The 14,046-nt window shown below is 40.4% G+C and overlaps 1 protein-coding gene across 3 annotated transcripts in view; it reads left to right on the forward strand.

The window, feature by feature from the left end:
• Positions 1–11,045, forward strand: part of LOC137332465 (endothelial cell-specific chemotaxis regulator-like) — a 45,788-nt gene extending 34,743 nt beyond the window's left edge. For 2 of the 3 annotated variants that reach the window (XM_067996332.1, XM_067996333.1), the window contains exons 6-11: positions 328–399; positions 3,633–3,734; positions 5,067–5,103; positions 5,228–5,295; positions 5,394–5,488; positions 7,162–11,045. In XM_067996332.1, coding sequence (XP_067852433.1) covers positions 328–399; positions 3,633–3,734; positions 5,067–5,103; positions 5,228–5,295; positions 5,394–5,488; positions 7,162–7,170 — 383 coding nt within the window. In that variant the 3' untranslated portion in view covers positions 7,171–11,045. The remainder of the gene's footprint in view (positions 1–327; positions 400–3,632; positions 3,735–5,066; positions 5,104–5,227; positions 5,296–5,393; positions 5,489–7,161) is intronic. The other variant, XM_067996334.1, reaches the window with a different exon arrangement.
• The last annotated feature ends 3,001 nt before the right edge of the window (positions 11,046–14,046 follow it).

A 14,046-nucleotide genomic window follows, 5' to 3' on the forward strand; every position in this document is an offset into this window, starting at 1 on the left:
TGACTGTGAAAGCATTAGATAACTTCAAAAGCAAAATACTGCGGATGCTGGAAACCTGAAATGAAAACAGAAAATGTTGGAAATACTCAGCTGGTCACATGCTGCCTGAATATTTCCAACATTTTCTGTATAGATAACTTCAAGCCTGTTAAAGCAGGCTATAAAAGTCAACAAATATTAAACTGAAGGCTCAAATATGAAATTGTATATTTACAATTAAAATTAGATAAGTGCAGCTCAGACCAAAGTACTTTGGTTTGAAAGTTTTTATTAAATGTTAAATAAACAGCATGGAACACCTTATATGATATTGTTTTCTTTTTACAGATTCTACATCTGGGGTAGGGCCAACCACAGTTTCTGCTACTGGATCAACCTCTTTGTCTGTACTAGCCTTTGGTAATTTTCCGTTGTATCAAATACCCAGTTTATTTAATCAATTTAGCTCTGTCTTTTATATCTCTGGTTAATTATCAGAGGCGGTTGGTTGTATATATCTGCCAGGCTACGTAACAGAAGCAAAAACAGGGAGGTGCTCAAAATAAAGTTGGATACTGTGATAAGAGAATCAATTGGTTCCTAATTTTGATCTTGACCTCTTGTCTTATATTACAGTTGTAAACAATTTTACAACACCAAGTTATAGTCCAACAAATTTATTTTAAATTCCACAAGCTTTCGGAGGCTTCCTCCTTCCTCAGGTGAATGGTGTGGAAATGAAATTTTCGAATCCTTCGCATTTGAAAATCACAGAACAATGCCTGGTGATTACTGCCCGTTGCCAAGGCAATCACAGTGAGCAGACAGAAAGGTGTCACCTAAAAGGCCACCGAATATACAAACCCCCCAAAAAAAAGAGAGAGAGAGAAGGAAGACAGTCAATGACCCGTTATATTAAAAACAGATTACATTTGTTCGCTGGTGGGGTTACGTGTAGTGTGACATGAACCCAAGATCCCGGTTGAGGCCGTCCTCATGGGTGCGGAACTTGGCTATCAATTTCTGCTCGACGATTTTGCGTTGTCGTGTGTCTCGAAGGCCGAGACTACTCAAGGGAGTGACTGACTCCACTTACATTACAGGTTTAGGGGTAAATCTTGCAAGGCTCCACTCCTGAAATGGAGTCTCGCTGGATGAAGCACAGGTTTCAGAAAGGTCAGCTGACACTATAGAGTTGATTTAGTGACATATGCTTCTGTTCAGTGAAGCTTCACACCAGTAAGGTCTCCTCACAAAATTTACCGTTTGATATGAAGACTGATAGAAAGAAAGTTTTCCAGTTTTTGCAAATAAGGGGTTGATTCCCCTGACATTGTACAATTTAAGAAAATTGTTGCAGATCAAAGTTACATAATAATAAAGCGTTAGCATGCTTCTTTCATATTTCTCAAGTAGCTAAATTGTCACTTAACTGATATTACAAGTTCAGGTCTGCTGCAGGTACCTTCTCAGGTTCAGTGGAGTCAGTCACTCCCTTGAGTAGTCTGAGCATCTTACTTTTAAGCGAGTTGACTCACACAGACTCTACTTGTATGACTGCACAACCCAGGGATATAACAATAGCATCCTCTTATGTTCTGGACTGGATATTTACATGCATTTGCATGCATTTTTTCAATCTCTCTGATGGCAGAGTGAGTGAACATTTGGTGAGATGAGACTTGATATTAATCATTAAGCTATTTTATTTCCCATCAGGTGAACATATATGACAACATTTATGATCAAATTCACTTATTTCCATCAATACAACCCGTCTTTGCATAATAATATAAAAATGTAATTGATATATTAGCCCACTTCAGTGGGTTATCTGGCTTGACGTAAAATTAATTTTCTAACTCCTCTCTCTCTCTTGTCTTCCATCTTTTTCACAAGCCTTTGCTGCCTGACTGCCTCTAGCTTTTGAAGCTTCCTGTTTTTAACTCTAGTGTTAGCTTTTAGTCCAATTCACTAACCCCAAAGCAGAATCTACCAACCTAAATCAGCAATGACCCTTGCTGAGCTAAAATGAATATATATGCATTTAAACAACTGAGCACACCCTGTAGCATTTTTGTGAAATTCCAAAACGTGACAAGTAGTATAAAAGAGAAACATTGCATTCAAATGTTGAGTACAAATACAGTTTTAAAAAGGCACAACAAAGATTTAGGAACCTGGAAGTTCCAATTAACAATGTTTTAGAAAAATGCAATAATTTTTAGGGCCAGGGAGAGGCCTAAAGACAAGTATTGGACCCAAAGAACAAGGCAGTATGTCACCAACTGGATCAAATCAGCGTTTACTACAGCGAGCAGCTGGGAGGAAATCCAGAAGAAGTTTTGGTTATATATCTATGCAGGAAATATTTTTCTCACCTAGAGAAATTTTAAAAAGATGCAGTAAAGATGGTAGTGCAATTTAAAATACCAGTTTGACAGCAGAGCAAGGCAGCAGTGACATAGGGCCATCTAGTTTTACAGGGATGTTGGTTTTCCTAAGGTCCAGGATGAAATAGATGGCACCATTGCTTTGCAAGGTGATACAGAAAATTCCTAAAACATCCTCAAAATGAAGGACTTCCATTCCCTGAATATGCAGAGTGTGTGTGACAACATACGAAGGATTCTGCATGTCACTGCAAAGTTGTCTTGATCAATTCAACTTCCAAATTCAGCCCTGCTTAAGCTCTTCAAAGAAGAAAATCAGGTAAAAGGATGGCTTGCGTGTGATAAGAACTATCTGCTGCTCCCATGGATAATAACCCCACTCAGAGTAACCTGAACAGCAACAGAGGAGCGCTGTGGGAAACAAGACACAAGCCTCTACAAGAGTGGTCATCGAGATAACCATCAGGGTCCTGAAGAGGAGCTTTTGCTGCCTAGAAAGGTCAGCAGGGGCTCTGCAGAATGCTTATGTGTCATCTATAGTTGTAACTGGCTGTGCCCTGTATAACTTTGCCAATACAAAAAGGTCTGGACTTGGACATTTTTGTGGAGGTGACCCTAGCTGCTTTGGAGGCAGAAGTACATGGAGAGAGCATCACGATGACCTGCACTCAAAGGACTCGTCATTAACTGATGCAAGGGGCATCAGAGCACACCTGATCACTGAAGTCTTGTCTTTAGTTTTACACAGCTACTTTAGTCACAAATAGTTTTAGTTTTACATAGCTACTTTAGTCACAAATACCTTCAGTTCCACCTTCAAATAAGGGACTAATCCTTCAATCCAGTACCCATCCTAGAATATGACGACACATTAGCCCTTTTGATAAGATAGTGTAAAGCATTGGAATTTCCATAATTTCTGTCCTTATTGAACTTTGTCTAATTTATGACCAGGTAACAGAGGTCTAAATCGATGGAAGTTCTCCATTTAAAGTTGCCTATGTTTTTCTCCAGTAACATTGCCATTTTTTCAGTAATGTCGTTTTATCTCTCCCTAATTACCATTTTACTGATTCTTTGTATCTTTGATTCAATAATGCTCATTTTAAACGTGTTTCCTTGTCTATTATATTAACTTCTACTTCACTATTTAATTACCTAGCTCTTGAGTTTGCCCGCTGCATTGAAATTTACCTTTTTGTGATCCAGCGTTTTCACCTTACAGATGGGGTAATATTTAATTATTCCTTGTGTTTTCAGCTGTGATCATCCTGATCCTAATCCTTGTAATAGTTGTGGTGATCCTGGTCAGTGTGATCAGTCTGAGGTTTAAATGTTGTGATTGTCAGGACGCATCGCAAGGTAGCCAACCCATTTATAATGCTTTTCTGCCAACCTTATTTAAAGTTAACCAAAACATGTACAGTGTCATAAATCATATATTTTATCAATAAGACTGCCTTTAAAAACTAATATAGAATGACTCAACTTGCAATGAAAAAAATGCAGCTTTACACTTCTAGCAGGTTGATATCAAGCTATCATTTGGAAAGTGGTGCTTTGGGCATGATTTTTACCTGGAGCCGGGTACCTCACGTGTCCGCAGATATTAGCGTGGGGAACCCGGGAGCAAATTGAGTGCGTCGGAATCTGCGCTCACAACTCAATTGAAGGAGAGTATTTGAGCTTGCAGGTTTCCTACGCACCAGGCTGCCAGATTGATAGGCTGACTACCTGTTGGCAGTGAAAGGAGCTGCAAATCAGAGAGGGGGGGGCAGGGGTGGCGGGAGGGAGAGAGAGAGCATTGGCACTGCAAAAGGTGGTGGGGGGGGGGGGGTCAGCCGGCATCGGTGAATGGGGTGGGGGGGGAGGTGAGCCAGCATCAGTTATCAGGGGTGGAGGGGGGCAGCCAGCATCGGGGATCAGGGAGGGGGGTCAGCCAGCATCGGGGATCAGGGAGGGGGGGTCAGCCAGCATCGGTGATCGGGGGTGGGGGGGCGTCAGCCAGCATCGGTGATCGGGGGGGGGGGGGGGTCAGCCAGCTTCGGTGATCGGTGGGGGATCAGCCAGCATCAGAGATTGGGGGAGGAGGGGTCAGCCAGCATTGTGGATCGGGGTGGGGGCTGCCAACATCAGGGATTGGGGGGAAGGGTTCAGCTACCATTGGGGATCGGGGGAGGGGGTGCTGCCAGCATCGGGGATTGGGGGTGGGGCGGGGGGATCAGCCAGCATCAGGGATCTGGAGAGGGTGGTCAGCCAGCATTGGGGATTGGGGAGGGTTCAGCCAGCATCGGGGATCGGGGGGTGGGGGGTCCAGAATCGGCGGGGTGGGGGCTTCAACATCAGGCGGGGGGGAGGGAGGGTTCCAGCATCAGGGGTGGGGCGGAAGTGGGCGCATTGGAGCCGGGATGCGGTCGCGCTCCAAAAAGTTATTATTTTAACCTCCCACCCGTTCTTGGGTGTTGAAGATACCCCCTTTCGTTCAGCAGGTATTTTTAGATATTTTCTGTAATTTATTTCACTGTTAGAAACTATCAGCCATTTCACTTACAACACTTTCTAGAAAGAAATATACGCAGATAATTGTAAAATTATGATACATTTCCATTCAACAAAATGTTTTGCTCATACCTTGCTAGAATACCTTTTATTCTTTGATATTTTCACATATTTTATTGTTTATTATCTTAATAGATAAAAGGAAGAAAAGGAATGCAGCACCATCAGAAAGGTAGGTAAAATGCACTTAAAGACAATCAAATCTCATATTTAACTATTCATTAAAGATTGAAATATAATACCTGACAGCTCCTATTGATTTAAAAAAAAATCTATATATCTGTATTTTCCCTCAGCTCTCAAGCTAATGGGGAAAAAGAGAGCATCACGCTGGTTTCCATGCGAACTCTAAGTACGGAAGCTGGTGCGTAGTGCTGAATACAAATTTCGGAATTAGTTACAGCATGTTTTGTTCCTATTGTAAGTGCATTCTGCAGTGATTATATTTATTTTGTACTTTAGGAGGACAAGAATCGTCAGTGCAGGGGTCTCTTCAGAATGATTCCATTGAAGCTGGTGAGACTGATAAACACTTTCAACAAATAGATAATACAAAGGTGTGTCTTCTTTTTTAAAAAAAGTTAAAACTTGTTTTTGTGGACCATTGTAGGCTGAGCAGCAAACTGTGAAGATGAATTTACTTCCTTGTAAATTTCTCCATTCCCTTTAACTTTTCTATATGGAAAGCAAATATCCACTTCTTTGAAGTCATCATTTCATCCCAAGTTATTTTTCTACTTATGAAATATAATAGCATATTATTGCAGTACCGGTTTAGTGACAGTCTATATTACAAAACAGCCTGAATACACAATTGTAACAGGCCTCCAACGCATGCATTGCTTTCATCCTTCCCATAACTCTTCCTCCTTTTACCAGGTTTGAATGGAGTATAGGACACAACTAGTATAAATAATTTACATAAAATATAAGGGAAGCAACTTACTCACCTGGGGACATTTTCCCTTTTTTTGAAAAAAAAGGATTAATAACCCATCTTTTTTTACAGAGTTAAGGGAGCACCAATCAAAATGGCAGCCAGGTGTGATTTTCCTGCAGGAATGACAGAAATGGCTGTCTAATCATGACATGCCTGCAGTAAATTAGGGAGGAGGGGATAGTGGAGGAAAGAGACAAGGGGGGTGATTTTAACCCCCAAGAATGGGTGGATTGGGGGTGGGTGGGTTTAACGTCGGCGCAGAAAAGTACAGGCTTCCCACTGGGAATGTAAAGTCCGAAAATGTTGTGGTTGCGACCCAAAAAAACAATTATTTTCAACTCCCACCCGCCCCCAACCCACCCGTTCTTGGGGTTTAAAATCACCCCCAAGGAGAAGGAAGAGGGGGAAAGGGACAGAAGGGAGAATAGGAGAGGGAGAAGAGAAGGAGGGGGAGAAGGAGAGGGATGGAGGAGGAGGGGGGATATGGAAGTAGGAAGATGGGTGGGGGAGGAGGATAAGGGAGACGGAGGAGGGGAAGCGGAATGGGTGGAAGGGAAGAAAGAGGGGGAGAAGCCAGTGGGAGAGGGAAGCAGAGGTGAGAGGAAGAAGGTAGAGGGGGAGAGCCCGAGGAGGAGGGGGAGGGGGAGAGGAGGATGAGGAGGGAAGAATATAAGGGGGGAGGGGTAGGAGGGAGAGGGAGGGAGGAGGAGAACATTGCAGGGGAGGAGGAGAAGCAGAGGAGCAGGGACGATGAAAGAGAGCGAGGGAGGGGGGAGGATGGGAGGAGACTGGGGACAGAAAGAACGGGGAAGGATTTAAGGAGAAGAAAGTGTAAAAGGTGGCGAGAAAGGTGAAGAGGGAGGGAGGAAAAGGAGGGGGAAAGGAATGGAAGGAAAGGAGGGGGTGAGGGAAAGGGAGCGAGAAGAAGAGGGGAGATGTGGGAGGTGCATTTGGGGGTTGTTACTGTAATGTTAGGTGTTACACCATTAGTCTTAATTAGTTACGTAATGTTACATTCACAGGGGCCCCCACAGGTGCATTACCTTTGAAATACTGAGATCACTCACCATTTTTAATATATAATAGATTCTGTCATTTAAAAATCATTTATGTTTCCATAATTATAAGAGCCAGCCCTGGAAATGTTTGGAGATCCAAGATGGTGCGTAGCTTGAGCAATGTTTTTCTGCTTCTCATTATTGATTTATCCACAGTGATAGTGGCTATGTCATTACTCTAACCTGTTTCCTGTTACTGTTATTTATTAACCTTCCTGATATTTAATTTCAGCTGGTATAAAGAAACGGACAAAGCTCAATGTTGCAGATATGCATAAAGTACAGAGGAGCATGGAGGGAATCCCACAGTGCAACATGGAAAACTCTATTTTTTCACCTTACCTATTAGTACATGGTTCTGACAGATACTTTAAATGAAGCAACTTCTGAAAAGCTCCTCACATTGTATCATGGACTAATAGGTGAACTATTTTCCAGAGTGCTTCAACACTTTGGGTATTAAGTACTGAGTATATTATAGCACAGTACCATTTATACAACTTGTAACTTTGTAAATTATATTTTTGTAAATTATCATTTTTGTCAATTGATGTCTACAGAATAATGGTGACAAAACTAGATGAAACGCTAAGAATTTTAAATGTCTGCTACATTTTGAATATGTTTGGACTACTATGCTTGTTACAGAGGAATGAATTGACATCAGTTCAAAGGTTTGATTTGATTCAATATGATTGGACTCAGAGCAGGCTCCAGGCCTTAACTTTCTCTATAACTTTCTCTGCTTACCCACCCTGGCACATCTGTATTCACATATACACCACTGCTGCTAATGAAAAGAACATTGATCACAAATTGCAATACGTCAAATACATCCAGCCAAATACATGAAGGGAAATACTATAGCTGCTTATGTACTTTATTTTTAGATTTTTTTTCCACTCATGTCAAATTCCTTTAGGAAACATAAAGGAATCCTCCAGAAAAGACCCATGAAAATAAAGGGGCCAAAATTGTTTGGTTCTTCTAGAGCAGCAGAAGTGCTGCAGAAAAGCTTAGAATTTTGGCAGGCTCTATATAAACCAGGGCCCGGCCTACACTGCACTGGGAACGCCCGTTCGACCTTACAAGGGCAATGATGCAGGGCCAGGGCTGGGGACTCCCACAGTGGGAAGTTCTTTGGCTCTGGCCTGTCAGACACCTGGCATAAGTCTGGAGGCTGGTACAACCAATGAGATCAGACATACTGGCCTCCTGGTGGGTGCATGTGGGCCTCATCAAAGGGGATCCAGGCCAGAGAAGCGTCCTGGATCTTTGAAGGAGGGTTAAAAAATTTCTATTGTTCCCCTTTCACAAGGGATCAAGGGGGATCTATATGGAATCTCTTGGGGGGTGGTCTGAGCACCCCCCAATGACAGTCGGGTGCGGAAGTTTCCAGAGGTAGGCACTAGAGATGTGTCATGCACTGGCCCCATTGTAAATTAGCCACTCTCCCACTGACCCTGCAAGATCCGTGGAGGTCAGCATTGGAGGGCACTGGTTGACATAATCCCAGAGTGACTGTCATAATCACAACCTGCAGATTTTCTGGGCCAATTTATTTAGCTTTACCTATTCTTTAGGTAAAAAATGAAGAGAGAAACAAATAAGTGTTTCCTATTTTACTTTTTAATCCACAAATAGAATTTTATTTTCTTATTTCTGATGTACTATGGTATTTTGAAAATGACATGTCAAATCTATGCCCCCTGACTTCAGCACTGCATTGAAATAAACTACTGAAGTGCTCCAAAAATGCAAGTTTTGTCAGACCATCCCTGGGCAATCACAAGATTACAAGAGTCTAGAAATTATTGTTTGAGATATTAGTGTATGTATGTTCAACACGTTCATATGACATTCCGCTGCTTGTTTTAAAGGTGTTAATGCTCTGTCAAAATAATGAACACATCAGGCTTTTGCACGCTAACTTCACTCATGTTCATTTCTAGACAAGGATCACAGGATAGGTTCAAATGAAGAAGGCTCTCCAGGGCAGATGATCTCATCCTTCCAGAAGGATGCCTTTCCTACTATCCTTCCATTACAACAGTTTATTCTTTCTTAAATGACCCATTCCTGGCAACCAGCTATTGATCAGCTTGGTTCAGTTAACCCTGAGTCAGAAGATTATGGATTTAAGCCACTGAAGTATTTGAGTATATAATCTACACTGACATTTCAGTGCAACGAAAAGGAGTGCTGAATTGGAAGTGCAGTCCTGTAGAGGAAATATTAAACCAAGGATCCATCTGCCTATTCTGGAGGGTGTAAAAGAGTGCTATGCACTATTTGAAGAAAAGCAGTGAGTTCTTCAAGTGCCCTGGTCAGCATTCATCCCACAGCCATAAAAAAAGTAGATTCACTAATTAGCCACCTCATTTGCTATTTGTGGGACCTTACTGTCCACATTTGGCTGGCATGTTCGCCTATATAACAACAGTAATTGGACTTCTTTTTCTCTCTCTCTCTTCACTTCTCATCCACAGTTATCATATTTGATAAATTTATGTTGATTTAACAGTTACACTACTGATTAGTCGCTTAATAAGGAGGTAAAGTCTCACCTCAACCTAATTATTAAAAAATCAGCTTGACTAGACTAAGATAAACAGTCCCCTATTAGATTGTGTCTCTTTTCTGCTCTGTGTTGTATCCTGATTACAGAGAATAAAACAGCTCCTTTTTAAGGCCATATACTTTCTGCCATTGCAATACCCCAGTCGCGGTGCCATCATATAGTAATAGTACAGCTGGCAAGAAAAGCCTGGCATTTAAGCAGTCTCCTCATTTTAAATAATTTTATTAGGTTTTCAATGACCTATCAGGTCCTACACAGGCTTGAAGAAAAAGTAACATTTTCATAAAGTAAACCTTTTGACAGTATTATTTGAGATCTTTTAGAAAAGCAGAAATTGATTTGATTCAACTGAATATTAAAATCTATATTCATGATTATTATGAACCAATTTCACTTTTACATCGTCTTCATCAGCTATGCTATAATTAATTATATAAATATCCAAGAACTAATGTGCAATAGTTTAGGTTTGATCAAAATACACTTTATTTTGTAGGTGTTTAGGAAGTAGTTCGATTGTACAATGACACCATACCTACTAGAAATATGAAGAAATATATTAAACTTTTAACCATAAAAACCCTGTTAAATGTTGGCTAAAATAGTTTTCCTATAATTATAAAATGTTAACTTTAAGAACATATTATTACACATATGACACAGTACCACAGTATTAAATAGTGAATTACTCTTGAAAGTGGATATATTTGCCAACAAAGGCCTCTTAATTGCTATTGGTCAAATCCAAATGAGTTCACATCTGACCAAACCCATAGAATTCAAGTGTAAAAACCACTTCCCATTTACTCCTAATATAGAGACCCACTATTTCAAGCACAAAACCTTTATTATGTTATCGATTTTAATGATCTGTTAATTAACTGCCATCAATCCACCGTCACTGGTCACCTGAACATAGCAACTAAATTTAAAGAGTCATTTAGTGTTAAATGGAATTACATTAACTTTATTCTGGTTTTGTTTATATTGTTCAAGTGGGCAGTAGTTAAAATTTTCTTCATGTAGGTTTAAGAATTCTTCTATAAATAATTGCGTAGGAAGCAATGTTTTAGAGTTTATAAGAAATTTCACCTCCTGCACTGATAATAATTGAACCAGAATTTGGAACGCACAGCAATAGTAAAGTCCATTAACCTACTTTCTTTTAGGTTGATTAGTCTGGAAAACAGAACAGCAAATAGATTTTAAACTTACACAATTTGACTGGCTGGCAATCAGATAGTCCATTAGGGAAAATCCTAAAGATAACAATTTATACCATTGATAAAAGGAAGTATCAGATCAACTTCTATGTGCCTTTTATGGACAATATACTTGGTTGCATTGCAGAATGTTCAGACTTCGTATTAAAACTTACCTTATCCAATATGTTTTCATGTAGTCTTTACTCAAATTAAGCATACATTAAATAAAAGAGCACCAGGAAGCTGGATAATGAACGTGGGGCAACCCTGAATGTTTGACAAGCTGTGATCACTATTGGGAAGAAATTACTGTTCTTTAAAGTTGAAATATTAAAACAGATTATGTCAAAAAAAAGGAATTCAGTTTGTCACAGAAGCTTTCAAATGCTGCATTATGTATGTGTATGTGAATGATCTGATCGGAACAATTCTCAACTTGTCTTTTAAGCATATAATCATAGAATCATAGAAAGGTTACAGCACGGAAGGAGGCCATTCGGCCCATCAAGTCTGCACCGATTCTATGCATGAGCAATCCAGCTAGCCCCACTCCCCCGCCCTATCCCCGTAGCCCTGCACATTTTATTGTTTCAAGTACTTATCCAGTTCTCTTTTGAAGACCATGATTGAATCTGCCTCTACCATTTCCTCTGACAGTGCATTCCAGATCCTAACTACTCGCTGCGTAAAAAAGTTTTTCCTCATGTCACCTTTGGCTCTTTTGCCAATCACCTTAAATCTATGCCCTCTGGTTCTTGACCCTTCTGCCAATGGGAACAGTTTCTCTCTAACTACTCTGTCTAGACACTTCATGATTTTGAATACCTCTACCAAATCGCCTCTCAACCTTCTCTGTTCCAAGGAGAACAATCCCAGCTTCTCCAGTCTATCTATGTAATTTAAGCCCCTCAACCCTGGAATCATTCTAGTAAATCTCCTCTCCACCCTCTCTAAGACCTTCACACCTTTTCTAAAGTGCAGTGCCCAGAACTGGACACAATACTCCAGTTGTGGTCGAACTAGTGTTTCATAAAGGTTCATCATGACTTCCTTGCTTTTGTACTCTATGCCTCTATTTATAAAGCCCAGGATCCCGTACGCTTTTTTATCTGCTTTCTCAACCTGCCCTGCCACCTTAGCGATTTGTGCACATATACCCCCAGATCTCTCTGTTCCTCTACCCCTTTTAGAATTGTGTCCTCTAGTTTATATTGCCTCTCCTCATTTTTCCTACCGAAATGCATCGTCTCGCATTTTTCCGCGTTAAACTTCATCTGCCACGTGTCCGCCCATGCCACCAGCCTGACTATATATAATCATCTATAACATCAGCTGTAAGGATCTTTGTTATCTATTGTTTGGAATTGCATAGCCAAATATGTTTTCTATTCAGTTTTTATTTACAGTTTTCCCTCATTATTATTAATTCCATTCAGAAGCATCTGAACCAATAAACTACTGCCACATCATAAAGTGGTTCTACTGGCAGGCAATGGGATAAATAGAAGCCTTATTTCAACTTGCTGCATAAAATTATTACTTTCTGAAAATTTGATAGTTCATGAAGATGTTGCTTGTTTAATATATACTTTAATGTGTCCATGCTTTTTTATTATTGAAAAGATAAAGTGTAACATTGTTATTTATGAGAAAATACATTTAGGTGTGGATAAAAAATCTTCACAAGCTCAACTAAACCCTGCAGAGTTTCTGCAGAATTCTCTACATTTGAAGTGAACCTGCTCAAAATGCACATGCAGGTACGTGTCAGTAAATAGCACATAGCTACAGAACTCCCTTTCCTTACCTTCAGGAAAAGAATTCTGAAGGATCAACAACAACAACTACTTGTATTTATACAGCACCTTTAACATGGTAAAACGTCCCAAGTCGCTTCACAAGAGCGTTATGAATCAAAGTTTGCCACCGAACCAGATAAGGAGATATTAGGACAGGTGACTTGGTCAAAGAGGTAGGTTATAAGGAGCATCTTAAAGGAAGAGAGCGAGATAGAGAGGAGGAGAGATTTGGGGGGGGGGGGGAATTCCAGAGCTTAGGGCCTGGGCAGCTGAAGGCACAGCTCCAATGGTGGAGTGATTAAAATCAGGAATGCACAAGAGGCAAGAATTGGGAGGAATGCAGAGATCTTGGGGGGTTGTAGGGCTGGAGGAGGTTACAGAGATAGGGCAGGTTGAAGCCAAGGAGGGATTTGAAAACAAGGATGAGAATTTTAAAATCAAGGGAGCCAACGTAGGTCAGTGAGCACAGGGATGAAGGATGAACGGGACTTAGTGCGAGTTAGGATACGGGCAACAGAGTTTTGGATGAGCTCATGTCAGCGGCCGGCCAGGAGAGCTTTGGAATAGTCAAGTCTAGAGGTAACAAAGGTGTGGATGAAGGTTTCAGCAGAAGATGAGCTGAGGCAGGAGTGGAGATGGGCGATATTACGGAGGTAGAAGTAAGCAGTCTTGGTGATGGAGCCCACATACTATGTAGAGCATTGTAATAGTGCACCAGTGTGACCAGGTTGCCCTGTTGTGAATTTTCTTTAAAATATTCAGATGATTCTTTATAATTTCCTGTTATTTGAATCTTGTTGGTGCTTGTCATGTTTTGGGAATTTTTAACCATTTTTCCACAGAAAAGATTTGGAAAAATAGTTACTTTAAATGGGTTCTAAAGCATAGTGTATTCATGCAAGTTAAAAAAGGGGGGATGAGACGATAAGTAGTTAAGATGCTATTGAAGGAGCTTTGATATTGTTTCTTCATAGACTATAAATCATACGCAAGTCATTAGCTTGTTGGTAATTAATAAACACCTCACACCATTATATTGGAAAATCTTTGATCCCTCAGACCGAAGGTATCTAAGGCAGATCTGAATTTGTAACAGTCCGTTACTTCAGAACATTAATGGGGTCTGGTTCTGTTTGGAAAAAAACTTGACAAAAGCATTAACAACGTTTCATAAAATGAACTAAACTGAACTATTTGCTTTACTGACTGCACCTAAAGCTACAAACACTAAGGGAGTGAATTTTCACCATTAATGCCATTTTTCCAGGGTTTCTGCGATTCCTTTGCTAAGTTATGGTGGACGAGTGGGAGAATCCCGATGGAAATTCACCCCCATTGTCAATTTACAATAATAATGAAAACAACATAAATGTTCGGTCTCTGAAAAAAATCATAATTCACTTTTCCACCTGAAACATTGACCTGCCTTTTATATTTACAGATGCTATTGGGCCTGCAGTGTACTTCCAGCAATTTCTGTTTATACTTACTTTTAATCCAAAGATGTAAGACATTTAGAAGAGTCTGGAATT

This window comes from Heptranchias perlo, chromosome 14 (genome assembly GCF_035084215.1).
Source record: "Heptranchias perlo isolate sHepPer1 chromosome 14, sHepPer1.hap1, whole genome shotgun sequence".
Classification (NCBI taxonomy): Eukaryota; Metazoa; Chordata; class Chondrichthyes; order Hexanchiformes; family Hexanchidae; genus Heptranchias; species Heptranchias perlo.